General features: G+C 47.9%; 1 protein-coding gene across 2 annotated transcripts in view; it reads left to right on the top strand.

The window, feature by feature from the left end:
• Window positions 1-19,174, top strand: part of LOC143102091 (BAR/IMD domain-containing adapter protein 2-like) — a 49,665-nt gene that overhangs the window by 1,662 nt on the left and 28,829 nt on the right. For both annotated transcript variants that reach the window (XM_076265475.1, XM_076265476.1), the window contains exons 2-3: window positions 10,761-10,836; window positions 13,828-13,914. In XM_076265475.1, coding sequence (XP_076121590.1) covers window positions 10,761-10,836; window positions 13,828-13,914 — 163 coding nt within the window. The remainder of the gene's footprint in view (window positions 1-10,760; window positions 10,837-13,827; window positions 13,915-19,174) is intronic.

The following is a 19,174-nucleotide window of genomic DNA, read 5'->3' as shown; positions in this document are numbered from 1 at the left end:
TATATATATATATATATATATATATATATATATATATATATATATATATTGTGTGTGTGTGTGTGTGGAGGCTGTTGGAAGTGAGGGCAGACGTGGTGAGTACATCCGAGCGGAGGTGATGAGCTGGTCAAACAGCTGCTTTCTAATGGCAGGAGTAGAGGTTGCCAACTGCAGTGCTGTGACTCAGACAGACTGCAGAGGTGTGTATGTGCCTGTATATGTGCTCTCACAGGAGGTGTGTGTGTGTGTGTGTGGGTGTATGAGAATGTGGAGCAGCTGAGGGTGTGCACACCTGAGGGAAGGATGTGTAGTTTTCCAGAGGCACACCTTGCTCCCAGGCACGGACTACTCCTCATCCCTGCGTACGGCTGTATGCAAAATATAGACTCTCTATTCCTATCTCTATCACTGTCACTGTCAGTATCCTCTAGCGTGTGGATCAACAGGCTCCCTCTGATCTGGTCTGGTCAGACTGGACTGAGGCACACGCTTCAGTGGTCCAGTTGTGATGGGAGTCACGCCGGCCGTCTGTTTCCCCAGACAGGTGACATCACCAGTCGGGATCCACCTGGCTGTCTGGCCAAGTCGCTGAGCTCAGGTCAGGTCAAGCCTCTTAGTATGGCATAAGTCTCAGCACGTGGGTTGAAGTTAATGGGGTTGGGAGAGCAAGGCAGGAAGGAATCACTCAGAAGGGGAGAGGCGGAGGAGTGGACAGGAGAAGGGTCAAGAGCTGGTGCGGTCAGTCCCGGTTTGCCGAGTGCCAATCCTTTCCTGTATGTACCCACCCCCCTGACTGAACCAATTGGCAGACCTGCGGGGTGAACCTGGCTATTTGGTTTAGCGCTGTCTTGGGGATCTTCCATCTCGTTGAGAGCTGAGTCTTAAGACCTAATCTGGGCCTTTCCTTTTGCACCTCCCCTTAGGACAAAGGACCATTCTTTCTCTCTGTCTCTCTCGCTCACTCCCTCCCTCTTCTCCTCTCCTTGACTAAGGTGTGCCTCTACAGTATAAATCCCCATGTAAATAATACTCGCTGGAATGTGGCTTCCATCGAGCTTCCCTCGTGTCATTTTTTCCCTCAGATGTCGTCATGACTTCCATTGAAGCCACAGCTAATAGAATGGAAAGATTCAGGTTCTTGAAACAGACTCGCGTATAAGTTCTCCTGTGAATTGACTGATGTGTCTCGAACACTCATTTTTCTAATCCCATTTGGGTGCACTTTCACTTTTTTGGAGCAATTTGCAGGTGATGAGAGGTATATCATTTTCACTCTCGGCAGGGACTCCATTTTATCGTGTTATCTGTCCATGAGCGAAGAGGGAAATCATTCATTACTTTTTTCCCCCTCCCTAAAGCTGTGAGCATGGCAGTTCAGTTATTTTTCATGTGGGAGACCTGGACAGGTAGTTTCTTAGCAACAACATATTATTAACTGTTTCTGTCATGTCACCCTGGTGAGATGTAGGAGTTTAGATGCCAGTGCCAGTGAGAATGTGTGTGAATGCATACATGCATGCATGAATATGAGCTGTGTGTGTGTGTGTGTGTGTGTTATAACAGTTGTGGTGAGCTAGTAAGCACAACTAAACTACCAATCTCCCTGCACAACCCTCTGTCTTACCCTGATAGATTTCCATGCATATTTAAGACACGTTCACCGACTATGAAGTAGATCACTAGACATTTACGTCTGTATCGCTATACAGGACATTATTGGACCATCAGTTCCCCTATCCCCTTTGTGTGCTCTTTAAAAGCTTTCAGATTGAATTTCATTCGCATAAAGCTTTTGTATCTGGACTGAAATAAAAGCTATTTTTTAACAGGGCCTCGGGCATTGTGAGACTCTGTCTTTGGAGGAGAGGCAGTGACATTAATTTGGTGCTGTGCAAAGTGTATTAGGAGAAGGTTTCATAAGACAAGGTGAATATGGCCTCGGAGCCTGCCTGCCGCCCACCCTCCCCCAGACCACGGGGGTGGATTATCTCCGAGCCTCTCTTGTCTTGTTGTCAGTGGTTTATGTTCTCAGAGAGAGAAAGAGAGAGAGAGAGAGCCTCCAAGGATAAAATGCACTTCCTTAGCCCATCAAATTTATGAGCTGGCCAGGCATCTGGAAGAATAGCCCCTCAAAAAAGAAACAAAATTAAGCAGAAAGTGCAACAAAAAGCAGCAGCTCTGTGTTTTGATAAGAGCACATCCTGAGGGTAGGTTTTCTCTGTGTGCCTTGCCAGAGAAGGAGATAGACAAGCAGAGCTCATTTGTTTTGACAAGTCTTACCAAGACGGATCAGTGATGAGAAATTAATGGCAATGCAAACTACCTAAGACATGTCTGCAATAAAGGTCACGTCTCTCTCTCTCTCTCTCTCTCTCTTTCGCTCTCTTTCTAGCTATCTGCTGTATCTATCTATGTCTCTCTATCTATCTGTCTCTGTCTCCCTCTCTTTCTCTCTCTATTTCTAGCTATCTGCTGTATCTATCTGTCTATCTATCTGTCTCTGTCTCCCTCTCTTTTCTCTCTCTGGTTCTCCTGTGATCTCTACCATGCTACAATGGCGAGTGGAAGGTGTGAGGTTTTTTCACTGTAAGGGGCTTTAGAGAAGGAGGGATTCATAAGAGAGGGAGAGAGAGGGTAGGAGCGAAAGAGCGAGATTCAGATTCACATCCTTGTGGAAATGGTCTCTAATTACTACATGGAGACACAGCGCTGTAATTATTGCGAGGGGCGAGAGGAACAGAGGAGTAGAGGAACGACTGAGTGGGCTGCTAAAGGATGTTCATCTCCTTTTGTCAACGTTCTTCTGGGCAATTTGACAGAGGTTGGTTACATTAGATGTAGCGGGAGAAAACTGTCAGAAGCCTGCGCTGACATCATGATGCAAGAGAATCCTGCCATGTCATAGTGTAGAAGTCTCGTGTGTGTGTGTGCGTGTGTGTGTGTGTGTGCGTGTGTGCATGCATGAGAATGGGGGTTGAAAGTGCATGAGCTTTGAGTCAGGGTAAAGTGCACTAATGTTCAATTTATCAGGAACCCTGTCCACACATTCAATTGAAGCTTATTGACTTGAATGGTTCTCTTTTTATCTGCTGTGAAGCAGCTTGCATGCAAGTGTAGAGCAGCTGTTGCTGCTGGGTTTTTTTTGTGCTCGGTCTCTTTATACTGCAGCCACAAATGTTGATAGATGTGTTTTTCATTGGGTTCTCCTTCAGGAATCTATCACTATATTTGGTAATTGACATACTTGAAATCAGATGTTAATGTAATGCACCAATCTGATAGTCAAATTTTATAAAGTGATATCTGATATACAGGATCTTATCAGTCATGTTGCTATAGTTTTATTTATACCCGTGCAACAAATGGGGAAAAAAATAGCCTCTGTCTTGGAATTAAAAAAACCATTCCAGTAGCCTTTTTTACATCTTCAGTTCAATCACTTCCCACAATGCACAACACAGTCGTTAAATATCCCTTTCTGATCAGCACTCAATAAAAAGCTCAAAGGCAAATAATCAATCATTGCAGGGAAAAAAAGACACGATGAACATGATCGGGGGTTTCCATGGAAACAGGTAATGCAGGGTTTGTGGGAGAGAAGAGGCTCTGTGTGTGTGTGTGTGTGTGTGTCTGTCTGTCTGTCTGTAGGAGTAGGAGGAGAATATTGTTTAAGATCACTGCATGTCCACTGGATCATCATTGCTTTTCCCCTGCAGCCCTCAACATTTTATTTGGATGGGCAAGGAGGGAGTTGGTGGATATTAGGTGTAAAAGTTTGCTTTCACCTGGCCACATGATGGGTGTTTGATTTTGTCATGTGGTGTAGATGATGGAGGTTTGCTTTCCGGTCTAAAACCTTAATTGGGTCCCTGCAGTCCACTGTGGCCATGGACTGCTGTGGTGCTGTTTCATTGAGCATTTCCCACACACACACACACACACACACACACACACACACTCTCATTCTGTCAGTCTCCTTGGATTCTTCACTGTAAACTGCTTTGTAGAATGTTTTTCTCAGGGTTATGTAGTCCCTTGTGGGTGGAATTGCTTTTTCTGAAGGGCAGTTTGTTGTCTGTCCATCACCGCATCCGGTCCCTTCTTTCACCCAGCACACTGACCTTGGCTGCACTCCCCACTGCAGCACACGTGCCCCATTGTGTGTGTGTGTGTGTGTGTGTGTGTGTGTTTGTGTGTGTGTGTGTTTGCATGCTTGCGCTCAGCTAAGCTGCAGGCCAGACCCAACCTGGCCCGACCCACTCATAACGCTGTGCTGAATCTGGGTCCCTGGCAGCTGGGTTCCTTTGCTGAGCGTCTCTGGCAGCGGTGAGTGGGGGCCATTAGAGTGGACGTTGCTACGGCGCATACACATTCTCTCTCTTCTCTCTCTTTCTCTTTCTCTTTCTCTCTCTTTCTCTCGATCGAAGCACATTCTGGGCATTCCTGTGCATAATACAGTGCTGTGGGGGCATCCTTTAGCCTTGTGGGGGGATGGGAGATGGGGATGAGTGCAGGGTAGTTGGGGGCGGGGATCAGGGAGAAGAAGTGGCTTGGCACGGGATGCCCTGTTTTGGTGGTGACCGAGCGGAGAGCAAAAATTCTCTGTATTTTCAAACCTTCTTTGGGTTCTAGGGCGGTCCTACGCAATGCTGGCGTGCATGTGTGAGTGTGAGTGCCAGTTTCAGACCTCGTTCTTTTTCATCTGAAGGGAGTCATCTGCTACAATAGTTTAATGTTTTTTTTTTTTTAATTTAGATTATACTGAATGGCATGAAGATTAGAAGGACCACTCCCCATTCCTCTTTCTGATTGGCTAGTCACTACTTTGAGAGTGAGTTTTCAGGCTCTGAACCATTGAGCCAAGACATGGTCGAGCACCACAATGCTTAGAACGTTGCAGATCTACTTTATTGTGTGAAAAATTGATCTTTATGGTCTAATGAGGTGTGCGAAGCATTTGTATGCAAATACAAGGACACATGATGGTTTACTACTGCAGTAAACACAGAAGCACACATGAGCACACTGATGTTCCATACACGAGCTGTTCCACAGGTATCCACGAGCGCTGGCTTCCCCATGAGCCTCATTACACCTCAGGGAGTATCAGAGCAGTGGAGAAACACACACAGACATACACACAGATAGCCCTGCAAAGGTAATTACACACACACACCCGCGCGTGCGCGCACGCATGCGCAAACATGCAAACACAATAAAGCCAAACGGCATTTGTTCCTTTTCCTAAACGTTTCCTCATAGCAGAAGACAGATTCTTGGTGCAATACCCATCTTTTTTTCAAAGCTCAACCTCTCGCTGTTCAGATCATTACACCCTGCAGTTCTTTCCACAGGGTCCTCCCTCTCCCCCTCCCTCTTCCTCTGGGCTAGGCCTTCCTCCGGCCCCCCGATCAGCGTGTCCTGCTGATGTGATTAAGACAGGTCAGGGGGAGGGAAAGGCACAGGCAGCGTGCTCGTCATTATCCCGATACAGTTGCTCAACCCGCACATTCCTCTCTGATTAACTCATATTAGCTAAGCGAAGACGCGCACAGAAACAAGCTCTCTCCATCCCCCCATCTCACCCCCCCCCCACCCCCCCCCATCTCACCCCCTCCTCAATCCCAATCCCTCCACCATGGTCCACATGAAGCCCGAGTGGTGTGTGTGCGCCTGTGTGGTGTGTGGGGGTTCTCTGCCACACTGATTTGGGGGAAGGAGTCGTGATCATAAATAAGATTTATGTCACAGCTTGTGAGGCCAGCTGGTTTTAGAGCTGTGATTGCTGGTGCTAAGTGTGGATCATGTTCAATTTGTTTGGCTTTTGAGCAACATGGGATATTTTTTTTTATGGGGGAAATTGTTGGAGACTGTGTAAGAAGGAAGGAGAGAATCAGAGAAAATTGGAGGAGAAAGAGAAGGCATTGGAGCAGAAGAGAAAGGGAGATGAGCATGTGTATATGTGAGGGGGATAGAATCTGATCGAGGGAGGGTGCGGTAGAGGGCAGTCAGCGGGCACTGAAGGTGAGGGTAATGTCTTGGAAATCTTTTGGCCCAGGGCCTGTTAGTAAGACCTCAGTTTGGGCTCTTGCTGAGCACGCAATGGCCTGCTTCCTCTGGAACGCAGAATTTGCGACGCTCTCCCCTTAACACAAGTGGACTCCTGTGAAACGCCTCGCTGACAAGAAGACAATCCACTGCTGCTCGTGCATGTGCTGACCTCCATATCTGACCACTCTCTGGGCCATCAGCTGGACCCTCTTACATAATCAGTGCCGCTCAGAGCTCTCAGTGGCAAAGTCCAAAACTAAACGAATGCACTCCTCCACTCAGTTGTTTTGTCATATTATCCTATTTTATTCTTGCTGCTAACACAGCAGAGGGGAAACAAATCCTTAATTTTCTCCATTACTTTCTCGCTATGTCATTGAAGTTTGATCCCCCCCCTTCCCCCAAACAGTTAGGAATAACCCATCTCTCTTTCTCTCTCGCTCGCTCTCTCTTTCTCTCTCGATCGCTCGCTCGCTCTCTCTCTCACGCTCGCTCTCTCGCTCGCTCGCTCTCTCTCTAACGCTCGCTCTCTCTTTCTCTCTCTCTCTCTCTCTTTCTTGATGTCACTATGTGCCTCCTGGCCCCCTAGTCCAATTAGTTCTGACAATTAGGGTGGCAGATGTAGCACATGAGAACTGGGATGGTAAAATTAGCAACAGTGACCAAACAGGGAAAAGAAACCACTTCCAGTCTCTTCCTTCTTTCCTTCCAACGCCTGTCTCACTTTACTGGCTGTGTATTCCACAGCCAGTTAAGTCCTTTAAGTGGGCTTAGGTAGGTCCATTAACTAGGCATGCCAACAGGCGCTCTCTCTCACTCACACACACACACACACCCACACACACACAGACACACACACACACACGGTCACATTGGAACATGCATGACATAAGCATGTAAAGAAATTACTGCCCATAATTGGCTTCGTATGCACTGGTGCGGTTTGTGCTGCCTACACGTTTATTTAACCGCTCAGATATTGTTGTTCTTTTCTCCCTTAAGTATTATGATAATCACATTCATTATGAGAGAGAGAGAGAGAGAGAGAGAGCAGAGGGAGGGGGGGGAGAGAGAGCAGAGATGGAGAGAGAAAGAAGGAGAGGGAGAGAAAGAGAGAGGGCAAAATATGCTGACAGTAAGTAAGCTCATCAGTGATCCCTTCACCGAGGCAATGCAATTCATCTTTAATCACAAGCTGGTGATATGGAGTGCAGATGCCATTGGATGCTAGACTTCGTTCGGTTGTGTTTGTGAGAGGCTCACTGCATGTTCCAATGGCATAAGACATTTATGGCGATGACTGGTTGAGATTGATTAACCTCCCTGACCTTAGAAATGGCAGGCCTTTCAGATGGCGAGGGTGAGAAGCTCCCTGTCGATTAACTGCATGAGTTGCTTGGAAGTAGGAGCCCGTATCACACACTCTCACACACACACACACACACACACACAGACAGACATAAACAAGCACACACACACTCACACGTTCAGAAGCATTTGGATTGGTCTCTCTCTCGCTGCTGCCACCCACTGCTGGCTGTGGGGCCCTGGGCTCCTGCCTGCTCTGGTTGTAGGAGTCCTGCCACCGCAGCTCAGGCCTGGGCTTGGGCGTACGTTACATAAGCCTCCCACCTCCACATAACACGGCTCCCTGCTCTATGCATTCAGTGCGTGTGTCTGTGTCTATGTGGAACAGAGAGACTTTATGTGTGTGTGTGCGCGTTTGTGTAGTGGAAGAGTTTCTGTACTGATCTTCCTCAACAAGGGGAGCTCATGCTACTTTATTATGTAAGAAAAGAGAGAAATGGATAGAAATGGTATACAGGCAGCGACAGAGGTGAGGAGAGCTGTAGATAGGGATTGAGATGAAGGCGGCGAAGACACTTTTTTTTTTCTACTCAGCCTCACTCCAGTTGATTCTTACCAAGTCTCCCATTTGTGATTTTTGCAATCAGCGCGGTGTTGTGTTGTGTTGTGTGCGAGTGTGCGTGTGTGTCTTAATGAGTGTTCTAGTCCTTGTGTGGAGTTGCATGTGCTGCCTTCATCCTTCTGATGGATGGATGCCAAGGAGGGAAAGAAAATGGTGTGTGTGTCTGTGTCTGTGTGTGTGTCTGTGTCTGTGTCTGTGTCTGTGTCTGTGTCTGTGTGTGTGTGTGTGTGTGTGTGTGTTCAAACCAGTGATGTTCTGAATGCACACAGCTCTTCAAAGCTCCCTCTTCTCTTCATACTGCAGATTAGTTGGATCACTTTACTCTCCATCTCGTCCATTTATTTTCTCTCTTCTCTTGTTTTACTTGTCCTCTATCAATCTTCAAGTTTGGTGGTTTACTGTAACTATTTTCCACTCTTCTTTCTTTCTTTCTTTCTTTCTTTCTTTCTTTCTTTCTTTCTTTCTTTCTTTCTTTCTTTCTTTCTTTCTTTCTTTCTTTCTTTCTTTCTTTCTTTCTTTCTTTCTTTCCTTCCCTCTCTCTCTGATGCTGCTTCCTCGCAGACTCCTTATCTGTGTCCCCCATCAGGGCCAGACCCACTTTCGGCTGTGCAGAAACTTTGGCAGGCGCGGGAAGGTGACCTTTGATTCTGGCCTATTAATGTCAGTGGGACGACGAGGCCTGCCCCCACCCCCCCCCCCCCAGCTGAACAGCTGATTCCCAGCCATGCTTATTCATTTCCCACTTTCAATGGAGAGTGCTGAAAACAAAATTGTGTGTGTTTGTATTGCTTTTGCATCAACTAACTGTCTTTTAGAAATATTCAATGTTGTGCTATTCTTTGCAGTGCACAAGGCAATAAAATTGCTACATGAATTGAGTTATGACATGGGGCTTGAGGAGAGGGGAAGAAGGGGGGGGCTGTTGCATGGCGGGACGATGTTACATTAATGATAGAGGCAGGTTGTGAGATGCGCATGCGCATGTTCTGTGGGCGGGACGATGTTACATTAATGGTGGAGGCAGGTTGTGAGTGCACGCCCGGTCATGCCGTTTCGCACTCTACAATATACGGAAAATCAGGACTTACTTAACTCAAGATGCCACCCAACTTCTGGTTCAGGCAATAGTCATCTCACGACTTGACTACTGCAACGCCCTCCTGACAGGTCTCCCAGCCTGCGCAGTGAAACCACTTCAGATGATCCAGAACGCGGCGGCGCGCCTGGTCTACAACCAACCCAAGAGGGCACATGTTACCCCGCTACTCATCCAGCTACATTGGCTACCTATGGCGGCCCGCATCAAATTCAAGGCTCTAACGCTTGCCTACAAAGTAGTCTCCGGTTCTGCTCCCACCTACTTGAATGCCTTCATACAGACATACGCTACCTCCAGACCGCTGCGCTCCTCAGACGAACGACGTCTATCTCTACCTCCGGTACGCTCAGGCCAATCCAAACTTTTCTCATCTGTTGTTCCTCGTTGGTGGAACACACTGCCAGTTCCTACAAGGGCAGGGAAATCCCTCTCCATTTTCAAAAAACTCCTGAAGACCCAGCTCTTTAGAGAACATCTCCTCTCATAGCAACACTACAACAAGTCTTGCTGATCTTAGCACTCACCAGCCGTCTTAAACGGACACGTAACTGTTAAAAACAGCACTCACTGATGCACTTATTCTTACTGTACTTATTCTTATGTTTTTTTTAAATTGTCCTAATATTGTTGAGAATCGCTCTAAAACTTAAACTGTTTACCATGTTGTTAGTCGCTTTGGTTAAAAATGCGTCAGCCAAATGTAATGTAATGTAATGTAATGTAATGCACATGTTCTGTGGGCGGGACGATGTTACATTAATGGTGGAGGCAGGTTGTGAGATGCACATGTTCTGTCTCTTCAGGACAATTCCCCCTGTGGACTCAAGCCACCGATGAGGTAGAGGTCAAAACAGCCCAGACAGAGCGTGTAGAGCGAAATGCGATGTTACTGATTTTGGGGTGTGTGTGTGTTTCGGGGGAGTAGTTTATTAACCCCAGGCCCTTGGCTGGTTGGAGCTGCTCTAATTGGAGTGGAGGCTGCAGGGAGAATGGAGGGAGGCTGGGCTGTTATGACAGGTGTCTGCTCCATTTACTGTCTCCCTACACAACACTGTGAGGTTGCACAACGCACTCTCCCAAATGCATTTATTTCCGTTCAATTTGGACTCCATGGACAAGGAGATGATTTCAGGAGGTGAAATTTATTTTGGTAGGGATTTGCTGAATCTTTCTGAATGCACATTGTCTGTTTCCCACACGCATGGTGAAATTTGCACCAATTTGGTGGTGACCCACTGAGACTTAAATGTCCCCTGTACTGGTGAAAGGAGGCTGTACTTACAATTCTATGCACAGCCATCAAAGTCTGACACAAAATCCGCTATCTCCGAAACACACATTGTATGGTGTGTGTGTGCACAATGTCTGTGTATTTGAAATGGTGTTTGTACAGGAGAGAATGTGAGGGGAAGAATTCTAATGTGCTTGTGTGTGTGTTTATGTCTATTTGTGTTTGTGTTGTTTGTATTTGTGTTTGTGCTTTTTTTTCTGTGTGTGTGTGTGTGGCAGAGAGTAAGTATGGGAGAGCAGGGGTATGCGTGTGTGTGTGTGTGTGTGTGTTTAGTCTGTTTAATGTATGACGTTTTCAGTTGTCCTCCGTACTGCTATGTTTCCTTCGGCATGACAGACAGACAGCTGATGCTCTCTCTCTCTCTCTCTCTCTCTCTCTCTCTCTCTCAGAACATCATGGAGCAGTTCAACCCCTGCTTGCGAAACTTCGTTGCCATGGGGAAGAACTACGAGAAGTCCCTCTCCAGTAAGAGCATTTCTCTTTTTCTTTTTTTCCTCTCTCTCTCTCTGTCTCCTTTCTCTCTCTCGTTTCTTCACGTCTCCTCTCCTCTCTTCTCTCTTCTCTTCCCTCTGTCCTCATTTTTCACCAGATCCAGGCAGAAAGCCAAACCCTCCAGCTTCCTTTGTGCCGCTCCATTTTGCGCAAAGTGAAAAGACAATATTTTATCACGCAGAGCGACACGTTAGATAGCCTCCACCACCATTGCCGCCGTTGCTGCCGCCCAGACCCTTATCATCCCCCCAGCAGGACTCTGCTGCAGCGCAGGCATCTCCACTGCCCAGGGTCCGAACACAAACAAGAGCCCCCCGATAAGTAGATCTGCCCGTGCAGATATAGCGGTTCCCAGCCCTCTTTTTGTTGATTGGCGAGGGACACAACTAATCACAGCCAAGATAAACAGCTAGGAGGGATTTCTCTCTCTCTCTCTCTCTCTGACTCTGTATCTGTCTCTCTCTCTCTGGTTTAATGATTGTTTTTGGGTTGTTGGTTTATTTGTTTTTCTTGTATGTGGGTAGGGTGGGTTGAGTTTTTAATATGGGCTGGTTTTATTGTTACTTGGTTTCCATTTGATTGTTAATAAAGGAACCGTTTCTCGCTCTTGTTCTCTCTCCTCTCTCTCTCCTCTCTCTCTCGCTTTGTCCCTGGGCTTCACTCTTGGGTAGGCTCAGGATGGCCAGGTGGCAATGCTGCCCAACAGCAATTGCAGGGAAGATCACATGTTGTTAACACCCAGAGGTGGCTTTTGCCCCCCCCCCCCCCCCCCCCCTTTTTTTTTTAGAGCTAGAGGGTGAGATCTCAGCATCAAAGCCCTGGGAGAGCAGTGGCTGGCAGATTGCTGATTAGGGTGAATATAATAAAACAAAGTGGCAGACACCCAAAAGGATCCCTTTGATCTAAATGGAGCACTATTGTTTGGTGAGGCTTTAGCTTTAGCTTTTGGGCAGATTGTCAGTGGACGGTAAGAGGCTCTGGTCTGGTCTGGTCTGGTCTGGTGAGGGACTCTGGAGGACTGGAGCTGCTGAGGTCCATCTGCTGCCCCCCACATCCACTACTCTAGCACACGTGAGATATGACACGAGGAGGACAGGTGGAAGATCAGGGGAAGGAAAGATAAGTGTGATAAAACAAACGGGTCATATCTTCACAAACTGGTATGTGTGAATGGGTTAAGGGGAGGGATAGATGAAAGAATGAATGTAGCTTTGAAGGGAAGTGAGTCAAGGACACTGCAGGCTCTTGGCTTCGGGGGATCTGTCCTCAACCTGAGCTCCAAATCCTCTTTACTGTCACAACCCCCCAGTCTAGCCCCCACCTCACCCCAGGACCTCTCGCCCCACTCTGGGCTCTTGTCTGGGGGAACCCCCACCCCCCCCCCCCCCGGTGCATCCACCTCCACATCCCCAGCTAATCAGAATAAGAGCCATTATGCATGCACACACACATACACACACACACACACTTCTCAGTGTGTAGGAGGAGTGCACACTTAATCTAAGAGCATATTGGAAAACCTCCTTTCCCAATCCTTACATGGAGACTCTGAGCCACAGATGCAGTTGTGTTCTGCCACTGAATCTGTCCTGCTGTCACTGGTGCAGAGGTTATCGAATGTGTTATCCTGGACTGGGCTGAAGCCCATCTTCCAGTGCTGTAGTGAGCGCCTGAGAGAGTGAAAGAAGAGAGGGAGAGAGAGATCGAGGGAGAGAGAGAGATGTGATAGGGAAACCGATCAGTCTCACCTCGTGGGCATCCGTGGGCACCGGCCCCATCTGTCTGACAGATTTCTGCATAATTCATCAGCAAATCAGACCTGAATAATCGCTCAGCGGGGACCTGTAAACGAGCCGCAGGTCGAGCCAACTTGGAGCAGCGCAACTTTTTTTTATCTGTGCCACATCTGCCAGCCTCCAAATGAATTTTGTTTGTTTTGTTTCACTTTGTGCTGTGGCCTCTTCTTACCTCCTGTGTCAAACGCACCAATCTGCTTCGGCTCCTCTCGCCGCCTCAGTTCTGCAAAGTAGGTGCACCCACTCAGGTCCTGCAGGCTCAGTTCGGTTCAAGTTTATCGTCCTATGTATTAAGAACACAATACATGTGCTCTGGCTCTCTCTCTGCCTGACATTACAGATGTTCTCCAGAGGTTCAGAACCCCCCCTCCTCTGGATCCAGGTCGTACGTGGTTTTGAGCGGATGACTGAGGATCATCATCATTAACATGATCCTCAACTTGGAGAAGAATGCTAAACAAAAAAAACTGTTTGTTTTTTTTAAACGAATGAGGGACATCACCGATGATTTATGCTCAGATGAAACCACCATGCACTAGCAGCTGTCAAGCAAAAGAAATGACAAAGTCACAGTGACATCAGCACTCCTTGTTTCTCCTAGTCCCTTCTCTTCCTTCTCTCACTTGAACTTGGCTGATTTCTGTCTGGTCACGTCCATCCTGCTCATCAGTGGCTCTCGAGTGCTAACGTACCACTACCTGCACCACCCTCTGTGTGTGATCAGTGGACTCCGTGACCTGCCGTCTAGACTGTTTAACACTCTTAATGGGTAGCTGCCCGAGCGGCCAGTGGGCAGTGGCATCCTTGCGGCAGTGTAAGCTTAGCCGGGCTCTAGCGTTAGCTGTGTTAGCGGCTGGCTAAGTGAGGGTGGTGAGATGCCACAGCAGCCAGACTAACTGCTGATTAGGTGTTCCCAAACGGCAGAAAAGAGGCTAGCGAGCAGGAGTGGAGAAACACCTGTCTCGTGTGTGTGTGTGTGTGTGTGTGTGTGTGTGGAAGACAGTGAGTGTGCATGACATAAACCTTCAAGAACAAGTGAGCATATACCCAAATGAATGCATGAGTGTGTGCAAGCATTGAGAGAGTTTTGAGTGTATTGAGTGCAGTTCATTCCTTATTTGTCCCTCCACTCTTCCACCACTTATGCAGCTTCTCTCCTCTTCCTCAGATGTGACATTTGCAGCGAAGGGCTACTTTGATGCCCTGGTACGGATGGGCGAGCTGGCCAGCGAGAGCCAAGGATCCAAAGACTTAGGTGAGTGACCGACTGACCCGACAGCTGCATCCCTGGGGGTGCCGCGTGAAAACCACTGTTCCATCACTTCAAAGAGCAAGCCGCCATGCCTGGCGCCCTTACCAGTCAACTGCCACTCCTGAAATCTATGAAGTCAATATTTCATGACTTTGCTGTGCAATATCTATTTTGAACAGTCATGATCTTTTTATCTCTCCCTGACATTTGGCCAAAGAAAATCAATTGAGAATGTTTGTGGGTTTGTGTGTATGTCTATGTGTGTGCGTGTGTGTGTGTGTGTGTGTGTTTGCATGGTGCTTTGTTTTGATTGTTTGTTTTGCTGGGGCTTGCTGAGAAAAGCCAGTGGGCCATTCTGTAACAATGAGCTCCGTGCAGCCCCTCTGCTCACAGTGGGGCCTGGAGATGCAGCATTCTCCATTCATTTAAAGTTCACTTCTGTAGGAACTGCGGAGGCAGCCTCGCAAATCTTATTTTCAAATGCCACTTTAGTCTCCACTAGATGACCGATTGCACGGAACTGGCGATTGTTGAACCGTGTGCGTGTGCGTGTGTGTGTGTGTGTGTGTGTGTGTGTGTGTGTGTGTTGTGTGTGTGTTGTGTGTGTGTTGTGTGTGTGTGTGTGTGTGTGTGTGTGTGTGTGTGTGTGTCATAACAAGTTTCTAAGGCTGAGAATCTGAAAATCCGTAACCTTTACTGACCCCAGAGATGACGTGTGTGTCAGAATCCAGAGGAATAAAAACATCTCCTATCTATTAGCGAGTGTCGTTTGAGCTGCTTTGAGCTGTCTCTCTCTTCCAAAGATTGGCATTCGAGACACTCTCTCTCCAGCTGGGTTTTTTTTCTTTAAGACATTAGGGTTTCCCAAGGCTCGTAGTGAGAACATGAAAGCAGCCAGCGCATAATGCATTCCCTCTGAGGAGTGCAGCCCACCTAGCGGCCCCAGCACTGGCTGCCTGATTTCCCTGCTAATATGCCTTTCATACGCTATTCCAGGGAATTTATTCTGTGTCTCCTCTCCTCCACATCCAAAGGCCATTAGCACTGCAATCTGGCTCTCACTCCTCCAAGCTCACATCACCCATCACACTCTCAGAGCTTCGGTGTGTTTGTGTGTGTGTGTGTGTTTGTGTGTGTGTGCCTGCGTGTGAGTGTGTTTGTATGCGGGGGGCTTTGTCTGTCACATACGTACTTACACACACACACACACACACACACTGGTGACTTTTATGCAAATGTATGCAAAATTCAGTCGTTGGATGCAGAACAAATTGTTTTGTGTGTGTGTGTCGGTGGTGGTCTTCCCGTGCATGTTTACCTCAGTAGGACACTACTGGTTGTCTGTGTTTGTCTTTTCCGCGGTCTTCCAAAGGCCCTGTGGTGGCCGCCTCAGGCTATGACCGTGCCTGTTTTGTTTGCGCGTCCTTTGGCCGTTAGGGAGCAAAGGCAGAGACGCCCCGGAGTGTTTGCCGTCCCTTTGTTTGTTTGACTGTAATGTGTACTTGTCCAGCCGCTGTGATACGGGCAGGGTGTGAGTGTTGGCCATGCTCTTATCCTCCACAGAGCTGATGATTAGTACACAGTTCATTTTCTTTCCAACGGAGTGTTTATTCAAAAGTAGATAAGTGTTTGCAGTAGAACTGCATCTTTCCATGCTTGTAAATCTCAGCCACCCCTGGGGTCAACCCCCCCTGCCCCCTTAAAAAAAACTACATAAACCATATGACCTTAGAAGAGTTCATGTTATGCTATGCTATGCATGTGTGCGCGTATCAAAAGTTCAAAAGGTTGCATTCCATAATAGCACCCCCCGCCCCCCATCGTCTGTGTCGTCCACACCCATTCTGCCTGTTGTTTCCCTTTAGTTACGAGTCCTCTGGGAGAGGTTCCCGGTGTACGTTACCGTCACGCGTCAGAGGCAATTAGCGTGCACGAGAGCGAGCGAGCGAGGGAGAAGCACGTCACGCCCATACATCCCTGCCCGCCGCGCCAGGTCCATATTTAGCCCTGAGAATGAGGGCTCGGAGCAGCTCTCCCATATGACCCAGCTATTCTGCAGAGCGTCTGCCAGAGGGGTGACCTGTTAAAGCTGCACCTCCTGCATCAGTGCTGCTGCTGCTGGTGGCTACGTGTTTAGTGTGGGGTGGAGGGGCAGGCTGCAGGGGGCTGTGTGGTTCCGTGGTGGTGTGTGTGGAGAGGGGGGCGTGATACTGGGACACTGAGGCACTTAGGGGTTCAGGTGCGGTGATTGGGTGGGGTGCTGTAGGGTGCTGTCATGGAGTTCCTTCTTTTGGGGATTGTGTGTCTTTGTGTTGAAAAGACTGATCGTGGTTGCTGTGTTTCTGGTTCGGTAGAGGGAGAGTGTGTGTGTGTGTGTGTGTGTGTGTGTGTGTGTGTGTGTGTGTGTGTGTGTGTGTGTGTGTGTGTGTGTGTGTGTGTGTGTGTGTGTGTGGAGAAGATGGATTGTGATCGCTGGATAGATGCTGATGGAAGGGGTGTGTGCTCCCGGGCAGTATTTTTGTGCTTGTCGCTGTCTGTTGTGCGCTCGGCAAGAGAAAACCATGGGGGTTCGGCTTGAGACCGACTGTAAATGGTTTCCGCCTACACATCTGAAGAAGCACCAAAACGATGTGTCTTCTCTCTCTCTCTCTCTCTCTCTCTCTCTCTCTCTCTCTCTCTTGCTTGTTCAAAAGTGCTCACAATTATTATGCACTTGTGCTTTCAGAAATCATCTTGATGCAGTCGCCATTTTCTTTTGGGCTAGACATGAGCGTAATTCAAATCAGATTAGACTGCTTGTTTATGTGTGTGGGTTTATGTATGTATTTGTGTGTGTGCATGTGTGTGCATGTCTCCCCTGCTGTTGAGTGAGCACGGCCCTCTCTTTCCCACCCCTACTCCCACACGCTACCACCCACTCACCCTTTGCTGTTTGGGATAATGAGTCCCTGCCACCACACAACCCCCCCCCCCCCCTCTCTCTCTCTCTCTCTCTTTCTTTCTTTCGTTCTCTCTTTCTCTCTCTCTCTCTCTTTTCATCTGACTGTCTCTCTCTCTCTCTCTCTCTCTCTCTTTCTTTCTTTCGTTCTCTCTCTCTCTCTCTCTCTCTCTCTTTTCATCTGACTGTCTCTATCTCACTCTCATTCCCTCACTCCTTTTCTCCCTATTTTCCCTCCTGTCCTGTCTTTTTTTTTCTTCCATTTTTTCCTCCTCTGCTTTGCTTGTTATGGTTGTGCATCTTGTTGTGCTCTCGCTTCTTAAAAGGGTTAAGGGTGTCACTGCCACCTACGCACAGATTCAGTACACTCCTCCTCGCGCTGCATCGCCATGCGCCGCATCAGTCACTTTCTCTTCTCTCTCTTGATCCCTCTCTTCTCTTTCTCTCTTTCTGTTGTCTGTCTTTCTCTCCCTCGCTCACGATCTGTTTCTTCGCAACAGATCGTGAACGGCTGCCGCAGAATAATGCCACGAGGTCTAATCTGCAGCAGAACAATGCCGTCGTCTATTGAAGCCTTTTCCTCCGCCAGGCTCAATTCTCTGCAATGCCCATTTGGCAGATCGTGCTCGGAGGACAATTTGGAGCCGACTCAAGCCTTGAACTGTGGCTCTCCAAAGTCACCTGTGCTGCCCCAGTTTTCTTATATACCTGAAGGTATTGAGTTTGGTTATTGAGGGAGTGAGCAGTCTGGTCTCTTGTTGTATTTCTCTTGCCGTGAGGATTCTGCCTGGATTCAGCAGCCCATCATCATTTCAGTAATCATCCCCCTGCTTTGTAATTTTCTTCTTTTTTTTTTTTTTTCTTTAAAAAGCACATGACATTTTTCAGAGTGAGCAAATGAAGGGAGAGCGTAATGCGCCCTCAGACAACAATAACGAGAGGAGAGGGGATGAGAAAGCGGCGTCGTTTGGTAGCATTGTCTTTTCTAGGTTAATGGATGTGGGGTTTGTGGAGCGGCTGGCTGCTGTGTGAGCGATGGTAGTGTTTTGGCAGACTGGTTGCCGTGGTGGTAGGGAGAATGAGCGATGGATGGATGGATGGATGGATGAATGAGCAGAGTGAGTGAATGAATGTAAGCTCCTCCGCTGGTCTTCTCCTGGCGCACCTGGCCCTGTTAGAACGGGAGCAGAGAGGCTCTTTTCTTAGCCCTGTGCCTCACTCCCAGGGGCCCCTGCTCTGCTCTTCTCCTGCTCTATTTCTGCAGGGCGCACGGCATGCTGGGGGATCGATCTGTGCCTCCCCTCCACACACACACACACACACATATGCATGCACGCATGCAGACTTACATGCATATACACACATGCACCCGCACACACAAAAACACACACACACAGAGAGAATGACTGCTTTTGGTTCCATCAGAGCAGACTTTCAGGAGGCCCACTGTGGTTTGAAGAGTGGGGTTTATCCGGCTGCCCTCTCTGCTGAAGACACTCTCCGAGTCTCAGAGTGGGGATTTATCTCCCAACACCGAAAGCAATTGCCTCTTCCTCATAATTACAGTTATCATTTCGCTCTCTCCCTCACTTTTCTTTTCTTTCTTTCTTTCTTTCTTTCTTTCTTTCTTTCTTTTTCTTTCTTTCACCCCCCTGTTTCTCTCTCGTCTCTCCCTCTTTGTGTCTATCTCCCTTCATAATTACAGTTATCATTTTGCTCTCTTTCTTCTTCACTTGTCTTCTTTCTTGTTTGCTCTTTCATGTTTTTTCTTCTTTCTTGTTTTCTTTCTTGCTTTCTCTCTCCAAGAAGACCTCTCACTTCCCATCCTTTTCTTTCATGTTTCTCCCTCTTGGTTATCCCTCCCCCCCACACACAGACACACTCGTTTGTCTATGAAGTGAGGAATGTGTGTATGCGGAGACATATCTGCCCTGAGGTCATGTTCTGTGTCCTGTGCTTCCTCCAGCATGCTGTTTGGTTTCCACCTCTCCACTCTCCACAGGTCTGCACACGACCATGCAGGCAAACACTTGCCCACTCAGGGATCCTTCTTATGAGCTAGTAATATAGTATAATTGTGGCTCTCTCTCTCTCTCTCTCTCTCTCTCTCTCTCTCTCTCTCTCTCTCTCTCTCTCTCTCTCTCTCTCTCTCTCTCTCTCTCTCTCTCTCTCTCTCTCTCTCTCTCTCTCTCTCTCTCTCTCTCTCTCTCTCACACACACACGCATGCACACACAGTCTCACAAAGACTCACATACACATACAAGCGCACACACATTTCTCTCTCTCTTCTGTCATTTTTTTTAGTTTTCGCCGCTGAGTTTTCG

Source organism: Alosa pseudoharengus, unplaced genomic scaffold (genome assembly GCF_046254945.1).
Source record: "Alosa pseudoharengus isolate Yale_2024_CS ecotype anadromous, Long Island Sound unplaced genomic scaffold, YU_APseudo_1.1 YU_APseudo_1.1_scf_4, whole genome shotgun sequence".
NCBI classification, from domain to species: domain Eukaryota; kingdom Metazoa; phylum Chordata; class Actinopteri; order Clupeiformes; family Clupeidae; genus Alosa; species Alosa pseudoharengus.
The sequence above is the reverse complement of the archived record's forward strand: the minus strand, read 5'-3'. Positions and strand labels throughout refer to the sequence as shown.